At 34.2% G+C, this 21,634-nt stretch overlaps 1 protein-coding gene across 3 annotated transcripts in view; it reads right to left on the reverse strand.

Annotated features, from left to right (window-relative positions):
• Positions 1-1,696: 1,696 nt before the first annotated feature.
• Positions 1,697-21,634, reverse strand: part of NAALADL2 (N-acetylated alpha-linked acidic dipeptidase like 2) — a 935,329-nt gene continuing 915,391 nt past the window's right edge. For 2 of the 3 annotated variants that reach the window (XM_036349786.1, XM_036349785.1), the window contains exon 14: positions 1,697-8,604. In XM_036349786.1, the coding sequence (XP_036205679.1) occupies positions 8,406-8,604 (199 nt within the window). In that variant the 3' untranslated portion in view covers positions 1,697-8,405. Of the gene's footprint in view, positions 8,605-13,198; positions 13,780-21,634 lie in introns of those variants that run through there. The other variant, XM_036349787.1, reaches the window with a different exon arrangement.

A 21,634-nucleotide genomic window follows, 5' to 3' on the forward strand; every position in this document is an offset into this window, starting at 1 on the left:
TCTGAGAAACAGTACCTTCTTGTTATACTTTCTTGTTATACCAGCCCTTTGAATACTTGTGTACTCATTTTCCTGTTTTAAAATAGCCTTTTTTCCCCCCAGCATTTATTCATTTATTATTGTTTTATTGCTTAAAGTATTACAAAGGGTATTACATATGTGTCCCTTTCCCCCCCCATCCTTGACAATCCCCTGGCCTCCCCTACCCCCCAGTGTCTTATGTCTGTTGGTTATGCTTATATGCATGCATACAAGTCCTTCGGTTGATCTCTTACCCCCCTCCCTTCTGCCCCCCAACCCTCCCTGGCCTTCCCGCTGCAGTTTGACAATCAGTTTGAGGCAGCTCTGCCTCTGTATCTATTATTGTTCATAAGTTTATAATGGTCTTTATTATCCATGAATGAGTGAGATCATGTGGTATTTTTCCTTCATTGACTGGCTTATTTCACTTAGCATAATGCTCCAGTTCCATCCATGCCGTTGCAAATGGTAAGAGTTCCTTCTTTTTTACAGCAGCATAGTATTCCACTGTGTAGATGTACCACAGTTTTCTAACAAAACAACAATGAGGTGCCATCTCACACCTGTCAGACTGGCTATCATCAACAAATCAACAAACGACAAGTGCTGGAGAGGATGTGGAGAAAAAGGAACACTCGTGCACTGCTGGTGGGAATGCAGATTGGTGCAGCCGCTATGGAAGACAGTATGGCGTTTCCTCAAAAAAACTAAAAATGGAACTCTCATTTGACCCTGTGATCCCACTTCTAGGAATATATCCCAAGAAACCAGAAACACCAATCAGAAAGGATATGTGCACCCATATGTTCATAGCAGCACAATTCACCATAGCTAAGATCTGGAAACAGCCTAAGTGCCCATCAGTAGATGAATGGATTAAAATAGCCTTTGCTTGAAGTAGTTATAATGCTGCATGCAATGCAGGGATGAGAAGATGTGGGCATTGAGTAGGATGGTACCAGTGGAGATGGAGAAATGTGCAGCAGAGCCAACCCAACTTGCTGATACATTAGATGTGGGAGTGAGAAAAATGAAAGGATCAAAGATGATTCTTGTTTTTGGTTAGAGAATCTGGTGTATCTACTGAGATAGGGAAGAAATCAAGGGGAGCAAATTGGGCAAGAAATAAAACTGCACTGAATTGTATCTGTGGGAATTCGGATGTCAGAGAATGCCCGGTGCCTTGTAAGAATGTCTCTACCTCTATAAGATTAGTTTAGTTGAAGTAGGAGAGAAGAAAGAGACTGTGCTTACACAATTATGTCATTTAAAAGTCAGATTAGGTTAGTGGTTATAACTGGGCTGCAGGATAAGACCAGCTTATTAGGATTTTATAGTATTTTGAGGATTTTATGGTACTTTGAGGATTTTATTTTTAATCCAGAAAACTAGTAAGAATTGCACAATGAACACACAGGTATCCACCCCCAAAACTGGCAAGGGAGGACATAAAGAAATGAGAATAATAGAAGAAAGAAATGAAAAGTGCATGTTTGAGAGAAGAATGGAAGACAAAGAAGAAAAATATGATAAATCTCATAGGATATTTCCTGAACAAGGCTTACTCTTGTTTGGGTGTAAATAGATGTTACATAAAAATAATTCAGTAATAATACACACTAATAATTATTTTTGCATATATCTTATAACAAAACACAGCATAGCAGTTGTTTTGATCTGCATTTAATATTTTAAATGAGTGTTTTAAATATTACCATTTCATTGTACATACTCATTACATTTATGAATTAGAACATACTTCTTAAAAGATGCCTTCATTTCATAGTACTATGTTTTTAATGATGTGCAAATATTTAAACAAGTGAATAAAATATTCACTCATTCTTAATGTATGTGGTATTCCAATCCAATTTTTGTCACTCCAAATCATAATACTTTCCTAAATCAGCTGCAATTTGAGTCATTTTAGTAATATATAAAAAGTTGTAAAATAAATTGAGATCACACTTGGGCTAAAAATAGAACACACTAAATTCCCAACAGACACCACACATGATAGAGAGTAGACTTTCATTTCTATATAGTAATTACAGAACTACAGACACATGCCTCTCAATCAATGCCATTAACAATGAATCACAACAAAGACAATGACCATGAACATTTCTTTACAATAGAAATATTTCTGAATCACAGATAATAATAAAATTATCTTGAACAATATTCAACACAGTGAAATTTAGCAATTGAGACACCTTTCAGAGATATTTGTTTTTAACCAAAGATAATTTAATTGGAGAGATTGCCCTCCAAATTCTATCCCAAATTCATTTATAAATCTTCTCCTAAATATCACGTTATTTATTTTATGGCTTTCTTTTTTATTCTTATACAACTGAGAAATTTTATTTATTATATAATTTTATGGAATTAAATATTGCTACACTGTAGACATGATTGAAAAACTGCATGATATATATTAACATCCCAAACACATATATGAAACTATTATTTAAATGATGTTGTTTTTCTAGATGTCTACAAAAAAAATTAGCCCTTCAAAATGTTCTAGAGAATATTTTTTCAGAATACAAATTCTATTCATATTTTTTAAGTAGCATGTTAGAATGTGTGAGATATATTTGCCATTAAACCTTTCTGTGTGAAATCTAAATACTAAATCACTTAATAGAGTCCTATCTCAACTTCTGAACAGAATTATTTATAATATCTTTGGAATATAATCAAGTGAACTACACATAACCATCTGGACATTTTGTTTCCTACAAATAATTTGCAATGGTGGAGTAAAACATTTTTTTTTTCTTGTTAAACAGACATGATAAAATTGTCTTTATAGAGTAATAGTCTTTTTCTAATTTTCAAAACAAGGTAGTCCATTTGTAGCAGCTTGATATAAAGGAAAACAAATAATTGTCATTAATATTAAGAAAACACTATCACATCTACTGAACGCATGATTCAACAATGGTTAAGAATTTAAAATGATAAAATACACTCCAAGTAGTGTTCACCTGCTTTTAGCATATGAATAAAGATTCTTGAAGGAGTTGGAGAATTTTGCTTATTGAGCAGTCTAGACAATTAAATAATTACACATTTTGATTGAAAATATGTGTAATTTATTAAAATAGAGACTCTAACTGCACTTCTCTAGCTAAACTTCTTTCAGATGCCAAGTTTATACTTTAATTAGAACAAAAGCCTGACATTAACTTCAATGCAACATAATAATTCATGATAATGGTTGTATATTAATCTCTTGAGCTTGCACATGACATATGGTATAGTACAGGTCCTTTGGGGACTGAGGTTGTGCATATTAATTAGCCCCTGGAAAACAAAATCTGCCTCCCTCTGAGAAAACCTACCTCAGTACTTACTGGCTTAAGACATCAAAGGAATTGGAATACTGTTAGGCTCTGTCTACACTCATCAAATCTTTGTCTAGAATTAGCTGATCCTGAGTTAATTCTTGATAGCATCCTACTTAAGAAATTAGAGTAGTCATGCATTTCTTTGGCTTCAATGATTGGAGTTTGGCTGAAAACATCAAAATTATCAGTTTGGTTACAGAAAACTATATAACTATATGCTTCAAACCAAAAGTAATCTAACCAGAAACATTAAAATTTGAAGCAGCTTCTTTTTCTTGAGTGCTACTTGAAAGTGCCTCAGTTTAATCCTTCACTTTGTAAATTCAGATACAATCTGAATATGAGATTATAAATGTCTTTAAGAAATATGTCATTTTACAACAAGCAAGGCCTCAAGATTCTCAACAGCCCCAAGTGTGCTAAAGGCTCTTCAGTGCACATCTTCAGAGGATAATGAAACGATGTTATGGAAATAAGACTCTGGCTGATTTACAGATAAATGCATATTGAGTCCAGTAGATATTAACATTACTCTCTCGGGGGAAAAAGAGCCTAATCTAATTGCTGAAGTATATCTAGAAAGAGGAAACACACAATTGAGTGGACATGGTGATGATCACGAAAGGTTAGATTTTTAAAAAAATTCTTTGCAACTCTTCTTTTAAATTCATATCACCTGAAATTTCGAATTTCATAAACAAACCCACTTAACCAAAAAATATTTGCACTCAATGGAGTGCTTAGAACTCTGAAGTTTCTTAAGATCTTTCAGAATAGTTTTTTTTTTAAGCTCAAAATGTAAGCATATGGAAGAAATAAAGACTCACTAGTGCAGTTAGGCAGAATATTTTTCATAATTATCACATTCTTTGTCTCCCCCCCCCCCCCCGGGTTTCCTCTGTGCTCCTATGATGAAATGATTATGTTATTATGTTTATTGGAATATGTGGACCATTTCATTTCTGTTCAACACATGGATTGACAGTTTAAAGTAATTCCTTTCTATTAAGAAAATATGACTAAGACACAGTTAAATAGCCTATTACATCAAAGAGATGACGATGTGCTACCCTCAGAGAAAGCTTACTTCTTGCAGTAATTAATCACGCATACCACACAGTGCATCTTAGAGCATTTTTGGCTAGGTCTACCAATTTGTTGTGTAAATAATTACAGTTTTTCATTTGAGGCACAGATGCTGATTCATCATTAGGCAGTTGGCAATAAATCATCATTTATTTCAGTTTTATAACATTTATCTTTGCAATAGGGAAACCTACCTCATGCTTATATTTATTTAAGTTAAAAATGTCAATTAGTTATTCTAAGCTCTTAAGGATAATATAAAACTTTGTTTGTAAATTCAAGCACTTGCTTTATTTCCCCCCTATGAAATTATATAGGCATTTTGAGGAGAAAATTGTGTAATGTAAGGCTTCTGTTATTTTTATATTTTTATTTTACATCTAGTTGCCATGATTGTCTCCAATGGTGTATTAATTTTTAATACTCTTAGAGATATTTTCTAACCTACCCACATAGAGTTAGGTTGGTGGGCCACCATCATAAGGAGCATTCGAGCAGTCATTCAGTTAACTTTCCTCATTAAAAAAATAAAATAGGTTGTTGTGAGGACTCAATGGACAAAAGTGGCAGGCACAGGTGTTAGCTGTGTCTGCATCCTTTTTTGAGAAATACAATGGCTACTTTTACTCTCTCCCTTTAATAGCAAAGCTTCCTGTTGTTGTGACTCTCAGTTGTGTTTTGCTTTTGTTGTTGTTTGCTTTAGATATGTTGCCAAGTAATGCTTTCTCAGGAGCCAGGATTGATGTGGATTAGAAATTCTTAAACTTCAGAGTTCATAATGATCATCTGGGAACACCTGCTGAAGATGAAGATGGCTAGGCCTCATACCCTAAAATCCACATTTTTGAGAAATAGCAATTTAGCTTCCTGATTTAATACAGAGCTAAAATATGTTCTCATAAAAGCATTTGACTCAATGCCCTCCTTCCTACTTCTTTTGTCCTGTGGAAACTCTCCCCACTTCCTCCTGAGTACCCAATCCTTTGCCTAGGAAGGTTTTATTTGTCAGGTATAGTCAGAGAATAAGCTAGTCCTTAATTAGAGCAGTAACTCCAGTATATGCAGCATTTGGAAAAATGGCTGCTTTCTGAGGATGCACTGGAAAGATTGTTCATAACCCCTAGCATCTCAAAGAGGGAGCTAGATTTAGTGCATTTCAAAGCAGAGGAGTGTAAATTCCAGTGGTGCTTTTGCTACTAGCTAGCTATGTGACTCTATCCAAGTTCTTTAATTGCTTTGGCTTCAGGTATTGAAGCCCATGGGGTGATAATGCTTTTCCTGGCTGAAGATAAAATCTTAGGGCTTAGACTAAAATGTCTCTTTAGGCTTCCTTTTGACTCCAGAATACATGCTCTTCCACAAAGGGCAGCGTGTACCCTTCTTGAGCCCAAGTTCCAGTGATGCAGATTTGGCACATTTTCTTAGCAGAATAACCATTTATGGTTTATTACATCTAGGCACAATTCTATGTATGAAGGAGTGTGAGAATTAGCAGGCACCCAGATATCTCAGTAAGAATTGAAGCCTATTACCAATTCACCAAAAGCACTTGCTATTAACTTGCATAGGATTTTATTTACTTGGATCTATTGGGGAAAAATTAGAATAATATAAATTTGGTGGAACCCTGAGGTAATCAGACCATAACAATAATGTTCTTGGTTAAGAAGCTTGTTGCAGTCAAATATGTAGAGCAGCATGTATAAAACTGGTGGACATATATTTTAATTATAATTTAGTTTCTTCACATCTCTTAAGTAGACTAATAAAATGTGTTATTCCACAGTTAACTTCAGTTCTCTATATATTATATGATATATCAAATATCATATAATTTCAAAGTGAAGAATACATAATATTGAGATTTTTATCTGTGCAGTGTGGTTTACCCAAGTACACTATCATTAAACAAAAATGTACAAACAAAAAATTTTGTGCTTTCAATGCTCTTACAGACTGAGTGAATTTACTCAGGATTTTGTTCTAAACTGATAAACTATAAAATTGATCATTATTTGGCTTTGCTTTAAATTCAACCCCAAATTAAGAACTGGAATGAATGCATTAAAGCTTGGTTAAATATTTAAGATCCTTGAGTATAAGGCATTCTATTATTTGGCCCTAACCATGTCCATATGTATATTCTCATTTTATCTTTGATGTTGATTTCGGTGGAGCAAGGGACATTGATGTTGAGGTGTGCAGCAGCCTGGTCCTTCAGTCCTTTCCTGAATATGGCAAATATTTTCAAACAAACAAGTATATTGGTTTAAAAAAAAAATCAAGCAGTTTCATTTCTCATGTAAAACTATGTGCACACAGGCAATTCAGATGAAAATGGATTTCTGCTTGAATTATCTAGCTAATTGCCTCAATTCTCTTCTTTGCCTTGAGCATATAAACATTACTTAGGGTAGGAAGAGCTGAGCCTTATAAATCAATTAATCAATACTGATTAATTCTTTCCCCTCAACTTTAGGTTTCCTTTAAACTAAGATTAGGTTTATGCTCATCTACAAAAAGCAAAGATTTAGACACACAGGTGCTGTCTGCAATGTTGCTCTGGCTGTGTATAATGGGGAAGTGTGTTTACTGTGCTGGGATAGAGAAAAAAGTCACATGAAATATTCTGAAAATATGTTTCCTCAGGGGATTTCCTTTATCCAGTATCAGAAGAAAAAGACTTAAATCAATTCCCAAGAGCAAGCTGAAAGTTTAAACTGTCACCTAGCAGAATTCTAAGGTGTTGGGGAATCTTAGATGTCAGGGCCAGTCAATGACAATGTCACTATTAAGAGTTTCATTTTCCACAAGAGAAAATAATTGAAGTGTGGGAAAGACATATTCATACAGAAGCACTGTTTTTTCTGCATAAAATTAGGATTATGACTATTATCTATGTTCACTTTTAGTCACAACTAAGGATAAAAAAGAAAAATATGTTGAACGTTTCCTCATAGATTTCAGGAGCTTTTTTTCCCATTGATCAAAACAACTATTTCTTTCATAGTAAGTCCTTCATGTCAGTGGCAAAAATAGCAATTTAATGCTTTTTAAGATACTTGGGGTTTTCAAAGAATGTGAGATGCTTTCATTTTAAAATAGCTCTGTTTCTGGGCTTCCAACAGAAACAACACAAGAAGAAATTAGAAATATTGTCACCCTCATAAGACATATATCACCCCTGGATTTTTACAAAATCAACTGAGGCAAATTAAGGGTTTCAAAGCTTGTCACCTTATGAGTTGTTAGAAAAAATTTGCATTTAAATTGATCTGTGCAGCTACCTGGAGATTTTTCCCTGGAATGTTTATGGCTCTTTTTTTCATTAATACTTACAAAAATACAATTTCATAACCAGTGTATTACTACATCTAGTTGTGTTATGAACAGGCACTTCATTTCATAAAATAGAAACATTCAAAGTGGGTTTGGTCAACCAATCACTCAGTCAGAATACTTGAATTCTTCATAACGAATACTTAATAGTGAATTAATCTGCAACCATATCAACCCTCCATTTCTATTGCAGAAAGTAGGTCATTAAATGCTCTAACATAAGGAACAACTTCTGTTCCTATGTGCTCTATCCATAGGAGCAAAGATTGTCCAAAACTTCTTGTAACGCTTCCCCCAAAATATTTTATATATATATATAAAAATACAGTAGATTTCTTTTAATAGATAAATCTTAAGTATTATTTCAATAACTTGCTTTTGCATATTCAGAAATGCAGATATATGAAAAATATTAATTGTGCAAATGCTCTTTTTATATATGTCTATTAAAAATACAATCTAATAATAGCTTTAGATTTGTATAAAAAGCCATTGGTGGCGGGGGTGGGGGTGGGGAGTCTTCAATGTCAGCAAGTCTATCAGATTGGAGCTTTTGCTTAAGGAATTGTAAACAAACTTTTTAAAATGCTGAGAGTTTTCTCAGTTCTTCCCATCCAAGACACTGTCGAACACATCAAGTCCTGCTTTGAAGTAAACCTGAGCTGAATTAATGCTGTGCAACACCTTTGACAGGGCTTCTTGAAAGGTCTCATTGGATGCAAGAGACTTGCAGCGCTCCCAAGCCTCCAGGAGGATTGAAAACTGGCTTGTCTTCTCATCAAGGTGGTACAGGATGTTTCTAAAAAAAAAAACAAAAAAAACAAACAAACGTGTAAGTGATTCATGTGATTCATGTGCAGTGCTATTTGTATATCAAACATTGTAACAAATATTTAAGACATAGTGATATTTGTGATAGGTAAAGAAATTATAAAATATCATTTTTTCAACCTCTAATGAATTAAGGGATATAAATACAGATCATCAAAAGTTTCCCATAGTGATGAGAGAGAGAGCGACCCAGGCATTATGTATCTCCTGATGGAAGTACACCATACTATTGATAAAACAAAATAAAGTATTTTGCTAAAAATACTGCATCTGAATCTGATGGAGATTCTGAATCCAATTGCTAATGTATATGAGGGACACAGAAATGTGTTAAGTGATATCATGGTGTGTCATTAGCAAAATACAGAGTGTGGGAAACTCTAAAAGACAAATGATCCAGCTTATTAACAAATACACTATAATAAAAAATAGGTGAAGGAGGAACCTTTAGACCATGGTTATGTGACCTTGTGCTGTGGACATCTGATGCTGGATAATTCTTTATTGTGGCAGTTGTCCTATGCCCTGTAGGATGTTTAGCAGTGTCCCTGGCCTCCACTTACTACATACCACTAGTTGTCTTAGTCAGTTTGGGCTGCTATAACAGAATACCATAGACTTCTCACAGTTCTGAATGCTAGAAGCCTGAGATCAGAATGCCAGCTTAGTTCGGACCACCAGGGTTTTTGGTAAGAGGACTCTTCCTGGTTATAGTCTCACATGGCCTCCTTGGTGGTGCACACAGAGAGAGATCCCTCTGTCTTCTCTTTTTATAAGGGCATTCATCCCATCACGAAGGCCCCACACATATAACCTAACCTAACCTAATTACTACCCAAGGCCCCACCTTCAAACATCGTCACATTGGGGTAAGGATCTTAACATAAGCATTTTGGGAAAACACAAAAATTTAGTCCACAGCAATTGTTAAAATTATAAATGTCTCCAGACTGCTAAAAGTGTCCCCTACAGGCCCAAATTGCTCCCTGATTTAGACTAAAATAAACATGTCAACCAGTGACAAAGTAGGTCTTTATTCAAACAAAATAAAAAATAAATAGTAATGTGAAATTGAATACTGAGATTCGTTAATACTAAGAAATTGTTTGTATTTTCGGTGTGATGATGGTATCAATATGTTTATTAAAAGTGTCCTTACCTTTTAGACATACACACAGTGATGTTTGTAAGGGAAAGGTTATCATGTATTGGATTTGCTTCAAAATATTTTAGATGAAAAGGAGGGTGGAGCTATGGACAGTATAGGCAGAACAAGATTGACCATTAAGTGATTGTTGAAATTGGGTAATAGAATCCAATATACTATTCTAAAGACTTTAATGTAAGACTCAAAACTATAAACATCCCAGAAGAAAACATAGGCAGTAAATCTCAGACATTTCTCATAATTTTTCTGATACATCTCCTCAGTCAAGGGAAACAAAAGAAAAAATAAACAAATGGGACTACATCAAACTAAAAAGTTTTTGCAGAGCAAAGTAAGTCATCCACAAAATGAAAAGACAACCCACTGAATGGGTGAATATATTTGCCAATGATATACCTGGTAATTATTTCTTTATTAATATCCAAAATTTTAAAGAATTTATGCAACTCAAAACCACAAAGAACCAAACAATCCAATTTAAAAAAATAGGCAAAGGACCTGAATAGACACCCTTCCAAAGAGGACATATAGATGGCCAGTAAACATATGAAAGATGCTCAATATCAAATCATCAGAGAAATGCAAATTAAAACTACAATAAGGTATCACCTCACAGCTGTCTGAATCGCTATCATCAACAAATCAACCAACAACAAGTATTAACCAGTATGTGGAGAAGAGGAAACCCTTGTTCACTGTTGGTGGGAATGCAGACTGGTGTAGCCGCTGTGAAAAACAGTGTGGGGTTTCCTCAAAATATTAAAAATGAAGCTACCTTATGATGCTGGTGATTCAACTTCTCAGAATATATGTGAAAATACCCAAAGCATGGGTTCTAAATAATATTTCTACCCCTATTTTCATTGAAGAACTATTTATAATAACTAAGATTTGGAAGCGTCCCAAGTGCCCATCAGTCGATAAGTGGATAGAAAAGCAGTGGAACAGTTATACAATGGGATACTACTCAGCCATAAAAAGGAAGAACAATCTTACCTTTCGAGACAGCATGGATGAACCTAGAAGGTATTATGTTAACTGAAAAAAGCCAGTCAGAGAAAGACAAATATCATATGATTTCATTTATATGTGGAATCTAATGAACAAAATAGAAACTGACTCATAGATACAGAGAACAGACTGAGAGCTGTTAGATGGGAGAGGGGTTGGGAGGCTGGGTGAAATAAGTGAAGGGATTAAGTAAAACAACGAAACAAAACAAAACAAAACAAAACCCCACAACTCAGACATAGACATCAGCATTTGATTATCAGAGGGAAGGGGAATGGGGCAGGCACAAGAGGGTAAAGGGGTATAAATGGTGATGAAAGGAGCCAAGACTATGGTGATGAACAAACAATACAATATACAGATGATGTATTATACAATGATACACTTGAAACCAATTTTTTAACCAATGTAACCATAATAAATTCAATAAAATATATTAAAAAATAAACAAACATATATAGTAACACAAATGATTTAATAGTTAAGGTATTTCAAGGATAAAAAGTTTAAAATGTATTGCAATTATTTAATCTTTTAACAAGAACTCCTTATCACAGTTATTATACTAATTATTTTTATACTGACTTACTAATAAAAATAAATCAATATAATAACTATATTTAATCAGTTTTCATAATATTTATATTTTGAATTCTCTCCCCTTTATCCATGCTCAACTGTAAATCATTTCATGGAAAATATATTTCCAGAACTTACGAATGTAATATATATTTTCAAAAGATCTACCAAATACTTCCATTCCTTGAGGGCTCAGCATGCTGAGAGTCAAAAATATTATCACCCTTGTTATCCAGAAATGCCTCCTAAATGAATTGTACTAGTGCAATTAATATATTATGTAGAGCATGTTTAATGATTATCATGCTGTTACAGTGACTTTTGTACGTTTTTGAAAGTCACTGGCATGGAACACATTTCTACCTAACATTCTATGGTTATTAAATGTTAAATATCATTAATATTATTAATATTCTATTTAAGGATAAGATGATATTAATAAAATATGCTTATAAAGGTTGCAGGATTAATCCTTCCATGACAATTCATTTAAGCATAAGCATAGGCTCTAATATAGTATGAAAAATTTCAACCATACTCCTATAAAATATCTAGGAGAGAGATAATGTGGAGGAATAAAAATACATCCTAAAGAGAATGTTTGGGTTGAAAGCACAAGAAGTGTGATTATTGTTGATTTTTTTATTAACTGGAAAGCAATACATATATTTCCTAAAGACCAAAGTAATGGAGTCTGTAATGTGCCAACATTTGCTTTTTCTAACTAGGAAGCAACACAGTAACATATTTTTAAAATGACTGTAAACAGACCATGCAAATAGAAATGGATCCTTTTTTGGCTGGTGAAATTCTACAAGGAGCTAAACACATTTTCCATATGCTACATGCATCAAGTAGTAGGCTGTGCAAGCTATTATGTAAGATAAATACTCATATCCATTTCTATCCAAACTGGGTACAAATCAGCATAAAACTACAGATACTGATATTTTAGTAGGGAAAAAAAAATAACCTGAGTTTTTCATCATAAGAAAAAAACTTTCATTTTGGGTAGCTGCTGATATAACTAGAGTTAGTTGATCTTTATTATAATAGAAGCTTTTCACCTTTATAGATTGCTTTACCTTAAAATAAATTGAGGATACCAAAGATATGTTCTTTAAATTTTTATGAGAAAGATAGTTTCTCCTACTGATTTTCAGAAGTAGCTCATCTTTTCCTATTTCTCTTTGTGTACTGAAGCCCGCTTAGCTTACTGTTTATCTAAATATATAAAAGCCTAAGCAACTGTCACAAATGAACGGACGACCAAATAGGCTGCGTGGGGTGACCAGGCCAGCAGGGGGTTAGTGAGGGTCGACCAAACAACTGAGCAGCAGGCTGCAAAGATGGCAGTGCCCACAGCCAATACGGAGGGAATGTGCTAATTGACTGCCATGCCCTCAAAGATGGCAGTGCCCATTGCCACAAGATGGAGGTACCTAGTCCCCTCAACCCTGCTGGGGCAGCAGGCACACCTGCCTCCAAATCCCCCAGTCCCCTTAGCCCCCCAGCTGCCCAGGGCCGGCCTGAGATGCAGGCAAGCCTCAGACGGCGGCTGCCCAGCTGCCCGAGGCTCAGGTAACCAGGGCTGTCCGAGGCTTGCACTGATGGAAGTGGCAGCAGCAGAGGTGTGATGGGTCGTTGCCTTCCCCTGATTGCCAGGTAGCCTCCCGCCCCTGAAGGCTCCTGGACTGTGAGAGAGGGCAGGCCGGGCTGAGGGACACCCCTCCAGTGCATGAATTTTCATGCACCCGGCCTCTAGTATAAAATAAATTTCTGTATTGAAGCCCTTTTCCAAAAATGTACCTTCACGTTACTTTAATTTTAATATTTAAATGGGAAAAGAAAAAACAAACCAAAACTCAGCCATGTTTTTACATTTAATCACATATATTCTTATATATTTCTTAGTTCTGAGAACTTTCTTACAGGATCAATAATTAACCCTAAATACTCCAGGATCATTCCTGGGAAGCAAAACTACCATTGTGCAATTTTTTGATATGCAAATACTTCCTGCCTTTTAAAATATTTTAGTTAGATCAATGCTTCCAGTAAAAGTTTCTAAGTCAAAATTCTTTTTATTCCCATGTAATGTCACCAAAATTAAACCTCACTTAAAAGGAGATACGATTTCAACAATATATATTATATCAGAGTACCAGACATGTCTCTGTTTCTCATTTATGGACCCATATTTTTCAGATTAGATAGTCAAAAGGCACATATCTGGAAGGGGAAAAAAAGAGTGACAAGAGAAAAAATACATTTGAAGAGTTTCCATGTCGAGTGTCTGTCCTTTCCATCCATAAGAATTGTATTCCTCAGTGAACCACTCCTGGTCTTATACATACCTGCTTTAGTCCAGTTCAGAAAAGTTTCCTTGGAGAAAGAATGGGCTGTGTTATTTAGTCAATAAATCACCATCCTATTTGCATACACACAACATGTTTCTCAGTATGGTATGTAGAGACATCAGACTTAATTAAAATATTATTTAATTGAAATCATTTTAGGAGTTATCCTGTTTAAAATAACATTAATTCCACCCTCATGCCTATCTTCCCTCATCTGTAACAATTTGAATCTTATAAATGTAATTCATATACAGTCATCCTGACCCCCCCCCCCCAACACACACACACAAAGAGGCTACTAAAAGGAAAGTGTAATACATTATTGATGACACTAATGAAATTACAACACACATCATTCATTTTAATGGGTCTGTTTCAATGACACATCACGGTGACCAGGAAAGAGCAGCACCAAATTCAGAAACCTAATTAATAATCAGTGAAGGAGATGAAGCATCTTTACTCAACTGACAAATCTTTTCCACTCAGCAATGCAAAGGGAAACTGAAGAGAATGAATTTTGAAATAAAGGTATCTGAAGTCTTCATGAGTCATTTCCTTGAATGCAAATTAGCAGATTAATGATGGAAATGATAACCTCTTTCAAATGTCTCTGCTTATATTTGTACTAGAGGCCTGGTGCATGAAATTTGTGCACTTGGGGGGTCTCCCCCAGCCTGGCCTGTGCCCTCTCACAGTGTGGGAGCCCCATGATTGATTACCCCAAAGAGGTAGGCCCTGCCCACCCATCCGGGGCTCATGGATGGGTTGCCCCAAAGAGGTAGGCCAGAGCTAGGGGTCCTGCCTCCGTGATGGGCATGGGGCCACAGGAACCCCTACAGAAGCTGCACGGAGCAGCCACTGGGACCTGCGCCCACGGAGTGCGCGGGGTCCCGGGAACCCGGACCCACCCCCACAGCGTGTACAGGGCTGCGGCATGCATGGGGCTGCAGAAACCCCAGCAGAAGCCACATGGAGCAGCAGCCAAGCCCTGTCCCTGCTCCACACACCCGCTGTGTGCACAGCCATCTTGTGACAGCATGAGGACATCACAGTGTGACAGCGTGAGGACCACCTAGGCTTTTATTAGTAAGATATGGGCACAGGATGCCACCCAACCTAAACTTGAATTAACGTTCATTATATCCCATGTTTGAGAAACTCCTAAATAAAACCACACTAAATAATAAGTCATGTCTTCCAAACTGACTGGATATACATGCTGAATGCAGAGAGGAAAGGCAAACTCAATTTCTTGCAATTGTTGCTAACTCTTTTCAGGGATTATACTGACTGTACTCCATAGGTAATAGTGGATTGCTATATTTATATCAACATTAGAAAATATTATTTGATAGTATGTCCGTGAGAATTCACAAAAGACATGACTATACTCTATACAGTACTCATTTGAACTTGGTCTATACTAGCAAATGCAAAATGAGAATTAAGACTATTGTTGATATGGTCAAGCCATAAACTATGCAGACAACCTAGGCAGAAATACACCTGTGATAGATTATTTGCAATAATGGCTATAATGGCTCTCCTTCCTGTTTGCAGGCCACTTCAAAATGTGACTCTGCAGATCTTTTTGTCAAGAGGTGGGGTGTATTTCCCTACCTCTTGAATCTGGTTTGACCTTAATATTTGCTTTGACAATAGAATGTGGCATATGTGGTAAGTCTATGCCTCAAAAGGTCTTGCGTGTTTCCTCTCTTTCTCCGGGATCCTGCCAAGGCACTATGTAAACATCCTGGGTTAGTGTGCTAGAAAAAGAGAGAACATAAGGAACAGAGAGGAGCTCTTCTGATAAGGCCTTCCTGTCCTAGCAAGAGGCACTGGTTATAGACATAAAATCAGCCAAGACATATCCACTGGACCAGAAGAATTGCCCAGCTGAGCCCAGCCTAAATGGCCATATTAAAGAATTATGGACAAAATATATAGTTGTTTTAAACCACTAAATTTTGGGATGATTTTCAATGGAATTATGGATAATTGATATAATTTGGTAGTCTTTTTCTTCCCTGTGGGAGAGGAAGGACTTATGTTGCTGTAGGCATCTGTTCTCTATTCTCTATTGATATCATTGTTAGAGCACAATATATGATGTGGATTCAACAATATTTTAAATGACTGGCTAAATTCAGAAGACCCTTTTGGAAAATTGTGCCAAATAGTCTACATGAGGTATGCATTACAAAGTTAGCATATCTGTGTCGATTCATTAGAAGTTTTAAAATCTGATTTTGGGGGATTTTTTTTTTCACTAAACAAAAAAATAAGTTAACCATCACAACATCATACTGTTTTTGTTTTTAAAAAACAAAACATGGATAAATTGTTGAATTACAGCTCAAGAAATGAACAAAAAAGTTTCTGTCTATTTCTATTAATATTACATATAAAATATAACAGAGAACAGTAAACAACTGTATTGTATAGTCAGTGTCTCAAGACTTCTCAGTCCACCTAACTACAATTATTTCTCAAGAGAAGGTTTTTGAGAAAGAGAATATCTCTTCAGACAACATTCAAAGCATAGACTTCTTGAATGGTACAGTGCTGGATGATTTATCAACAAAGAAAAATTCTATTTCTGCACTCAAAACTGCCAATTATATCAAGAGGACATAGAAATCAGACAAAGATTAACTCAATCTTTAGCACCTTCCAGAATCTGGAGAAGATGGTGATACATTTGACCACTTCTTATTCACCCTCATGTAATTGTTTTCTTGTTTTTATTGTCATTTCATCACTGCTGGTTTTTAATTTATTTCTAATTACATGTGTGACCTAAATCTTAATATCTAGATGAATTTTTTTCTTAACTTATTAGGAACTCCTTTTCTTTAGTATTTCAGCTTATACTCATCAGGAAGTAAGATCTGTCTCCCTCCAAGGACAACTTCATTTGAATGCTCTAGTCCAGTGGTTCAACCTTCCTAATGTCGCGACACTTTAATACAGTTCCTTATGTTGTGGTGACCCCCAACCATAAAATTATTTTCATTGCTACTTCATAACTGTAATTTTGCTACTGTTATGAATCGTAATGTAAATATCTGATATGCTATATGTGTTTTCCGATGGTCGCGACCCACAGGTTGAGAACCGCTGCCTCTTAACTGCTGACAATTAACATAATATCCTTTAATCTATGTACCAAATATTTGCATTTGACCTTTCTTCTTTATTCTTTCTTTATCTTCATTACCTTTAGTAAACAGTAGTGCTGAGGACATACAATGAAACAAAATAGGTAATTCAGCTTTTTTTTTTTTCATTTATTTTTTGATTCCACTGATGTAAAGGATGTGAGCTATTTGTTTCGAAAAGTTCACTCCAAAGCCAAAAGTTTATAATTTAGGCTGTGTCTATTTAAACAAAGTGAGTAATTGAGCCAATATTGATTTTTTTTTTACTTTATTATAACTAACAGCCCTTATTAATAATCTAATATAAGTAAGTCACTGTGTTAGGTGCTCAGGGACAGAAAAGAAAAGTTTAGTTTATGTCGAAAGACAAGCACATAATGAATAAATTAAAATGTTATTTTAGTGTAACGCCCATATAATGCATTTAGAATACTACATAGTATGCAATGATTTATTTTTATATTTTATACGAGTTTTTACTTTATCTTATGTCTATATTAGACTATATAACTATTATTCTATGTATATATTAGTTAGAAACACTGATTTGTAATAAATGTCTTTGTGTACCTTGTCCCTCTATTTCATATACTTTTTATGGGCATATAGTGAAAACTCTATAAATATTCTAGGCAATAGTTACTATATATGGTATGTTTTGTGGGTAAAGCTCCAGGGGTAGATCCTAATAGGATAACCTGGTTCCTCTGATTCCAATTGCCATAATATTGATTCAGATAACACAGTCTTAATTAAGTCGGCATAGGTAATTCTTTAACCAAATGGATTATTTCAGCAATGGTTATAAGACCAAATCTTGGAAATGAAGTTTGAAGAGAGACTTTCTGCAGGATTCTAAAAGCAGTAGTTGTTTTTCTGAGATAGCTAAAAAGGTAATCCATTTTATCCCTTACAATACTAAGGGTATGGATATAAAATCTTTAAATTCCAACAGAAGAAAAATCAGCCTTCATAGAAGGCAGAAAAGAGAAACAAAAAAGTAACCTTATTGCTTAATCATATCATAGAGATGCTGAATCAAACAATTGAAAATCTGTTCTTCTTGACTCAATTATGCGTCAGACTATTTCACTATTTAAGCTACTTTGAGTATGGTTTTATGCAATTTTCAATAAAATGTATCTACATAGACATTTCTTGTTGAATTTATAGTTATTAACAGCATATAGTTTCCTTAATAACTAAAGGTGTTTTTTCACCAGAAGAATTTAAGTAATTCATATAATTGACATTTTAAAATGACTGCATTGAGGTAAAAACTGCATGATTTCTATTGAATAGCAAGTGTATTATTCAGGATAACTTGAAAACTTAAGACCAACAGGACATTATAATGTCTGTTTAATTTTAGCTGGAAGAAAGCATCAGTACAAAGCGGAGTGATTGACCTATCGGAGCTATGAGCATTGGTCTTAAAAGGTAAAGTTACTCACTAGAAAAATTACCGTTCCCATTTTATACAATTGTCACACATGTTACCTTACTAAATATTTACTTTGAAAATGAGACAAGAATAATATTTTAAGGGAATGCTCTCGAGCTGTTCTCTCAGCTGAGTAAATACTCTCAGAACTCTTTGTAGCATTTCTATCTGTAATTGCCTTTGCCAGCACAAGGAAATAAAATGCTGTGGTTTATACCTGTAAGCAAATGGATCCATATACAATTTACTATACAAATTAAAAAACTAAAAGCATCTCATTTTGAAGTCTTATTAATTTTATCCAAATATAAGTACTGTGTAGGTAAATTCCTATTGATTATGTTGAAGTTGATTGTAAACAAAATTCAGAACAAGCATTTGACAACATTCAATATCCGTTTATAATAAAAACTCTCAAAAAAGTGTGTAGAGAGGGAACGTAACTCAATATAATAGAGAAAACCCCTGAAAAGGCCAAGCTAACATACTTAATGGTGGAAGACTAAAGTGTTTTCTTTAAGATTATGAGCATGACAAGGTGTTGACTCTGGAAACTTTTATTCAACCTAATATTGGAAGCCTAACCAAACAATTGGGTAAGAAGAAAAAAAAGACGTTCAAATTGGGAAGGAAGAAATAAAACTGTCACTATTTGCAGATTACATACCATTATAGTATACACAAACATTAAAGACTACATTAAAAAAAAAACTGATAGAACTAACAAATTCAGTAAAGTTGTGAAATATACACCACACATATGTGGAATATTGTATATTGATTATGAAATCTGTTATATTATTTATACTACATTTATCTTATACATTGTATGTAACAAATTCCATAAATATAATTATTTAGCCATAAGGATGAAATGTTGACCTTTGAAACACCATGGATGAATGTCAAGGTCATTACGCTACATGGAATAAATCTGACAGAAAAAGACAAATACTGTTTTATTTTTTCTTATATGTGGAATGTAAAAAAAAAAAACACATACAAAAATTATACCAGTAATGTCTTAGACACAGAGAACATGTTGTTGGTTGCAAGAGTCAAGGGACAGGGGATGAGAGAAAGATTATATATACATATACATATATATACATGTATATATATATATTAGTTTCAATAAATTGAATCTTTTTAAAGTCCATATTGTAAGCAAATAGTGGAAATGTCAATCCTTTGCTTTGGTAATTCTAAATGAAAATACATTCATTCTCACTCTAAGCCATGGGTGACAGAGGGTTGAATCCTGAGGTACCCAATTCAAAGAAGGAATGATTTGGTTAAACTAATCATGTCTCACTTAAGAATAAATAAATTTATTGAAAGTGCATACACTAAATTATCTCACTTATAAGTGGAATATTAAAAAAAAATCTTACAGAAAACAGGTTGGAGGTTGGGATTGAAATGGAAGAAAGCACACGGTAATGACTACATTAATTTAATTATATCTAGAAAAGCTAGGAAGAAATTGAAAGAAGTTGATAGAAATCAAGGAAATGCAATTATCGTGGGAACTTCTTCCTAAAGTATTTATTAAAAGTACTACCTGGGGTACAAAAGAATTAGAAAAGCAGCCTCAGTTCAAACGATAATTTTGAGTTTCACATTAAATGAAAAGAGTCATTTTGAGCTCTTTTCTGTGTATGTGGCTAACATCTTAAAATAAAACAAAACCCTGAAGTTAAAGAGTTATAGCATTTTTTTCTTAAGGACTCCAAAATGGAGAATAACTTTCAAATAATTTTGTTATAACTTCCTTTCTTCAGAAGATGGTGAAGATAATTCATTTGTCTAAAATATGAAGAAACTCAAAAGTGATAGACTGATAAGGATTTGAAGGGACATCATAGAAAATTATGTAATTTTATATTATTTTATTTTCCACTATTACATTAGACAATTCTTCATCTTTATATAATTATGTGAGATACAAATATTTTTCCAAAAATATCTTTGATTTATTTGCAATAGTTATTAATACTAATGACTACAAGCTTAATATTAAGCTATAATAGAGATTTGTATTTTTCCATTATTTTAGAAACACTCATAAAATCCAAATAAAATCAAATAGAAATAATTTATATATTAAAATATATGTATATAGTTGTGCTAATTTGATTTCTGGTAATTTGAGAATAACTGGAAAGTAGGAGGATATAGAATCAAATTACAAAACATTCATATTATTTAGGTTTTCATTTTTAAATGAATTTTCAGATATTTCATCCTTTAAAAATTGGTATTGACTATAAAATTCAAATAACATATTTCAAATTTAAAAAATTCAGAAGAATCATGCTGGGAATTTGCAGTCAGTAATTAACTTCAACACTAAACTCATGTATCTAAAAACAATGAAGATAATTGATCATGTGAACCCAAAGGCCAGCAAATACATGAAAAGGAAAAAGAAAAAATAATGATATTTAAATCACTAAAATAAATCAAATAACTGTGATACAGATGCACTCATCATGAAACATTTTTAATGATGTCTAGTCTTTTTTTTTAAAATCTTTATTGTTAAAAGTATTACATAGGTTCTCCTTTTCCCCCCATTAACCTCTCCCAGCCTGTTCCTGTTCCCTGCCCGCCCAGGTCCTCACCACCCATTGTATGTGTCCTTAGGTTATGCATATATTCATACAAGTTCATTGGTCGATCTCTTCCCACCCACCCTCCTCTGCTTTTGCTCTGAGTTTCAATAGTCTGTTCATGTTTCTATGTTTCTGGGTCTATGCTGTCTAGTCTTAATTTTGTAAAAATTTGACTTGATACATTATTTACAAAGACTTCATTGAACCTCTCTGCCAACCCCCACATAGCCAGGCAAACTTTGCTTCTTTTTTCTAATGAATTTGAAAATTGCTATTTATTTTCCAAATGGAGATGAGGTACAGTGATAGCAATTGTTATTTTACTATTGAACAGCTGTGAATAAATGAAGATGTTGAAGATAAAACATGCCAGCTTTTTCCTCCTGTGGTTTTACTAACACATAAAACATCAGCTCAGAGAAAATTACCTCTGATGGTATTTTGGAACCATTTGTTTTTCATTCTTGCTATTTATGTATTTATCACTTGTGTGTAAGAATAAATGTTGAGAGAGAGAGAGAGAGAGAGAGAGAGAGAGAGAGAGAGAGAGAGAGAATCTGTCCCACACTGGACTATGAAAGAAAATGTCTAATGTTCTCCTTCTAAATCATATAACTGAGCAGGAATCTGCTTGTTATACTGTCAAACACTACA

The sequence above is a fragment of the Myotis myotis genome, unplaced genomic scaffold (assembly GCF_014108235.1).
Source record: "Myotis myotis isolate mMyoMyo1 unplaced genomic scaffold, mMyoMyo1.p scaffold_m19_p_2, whole genome shotgun sequence".
NCBI lineage: Eukaryota > Metazoa > Chordata > Mammalia > Chiroptera > Vespertilionidae > Myotis > Myotis myotis.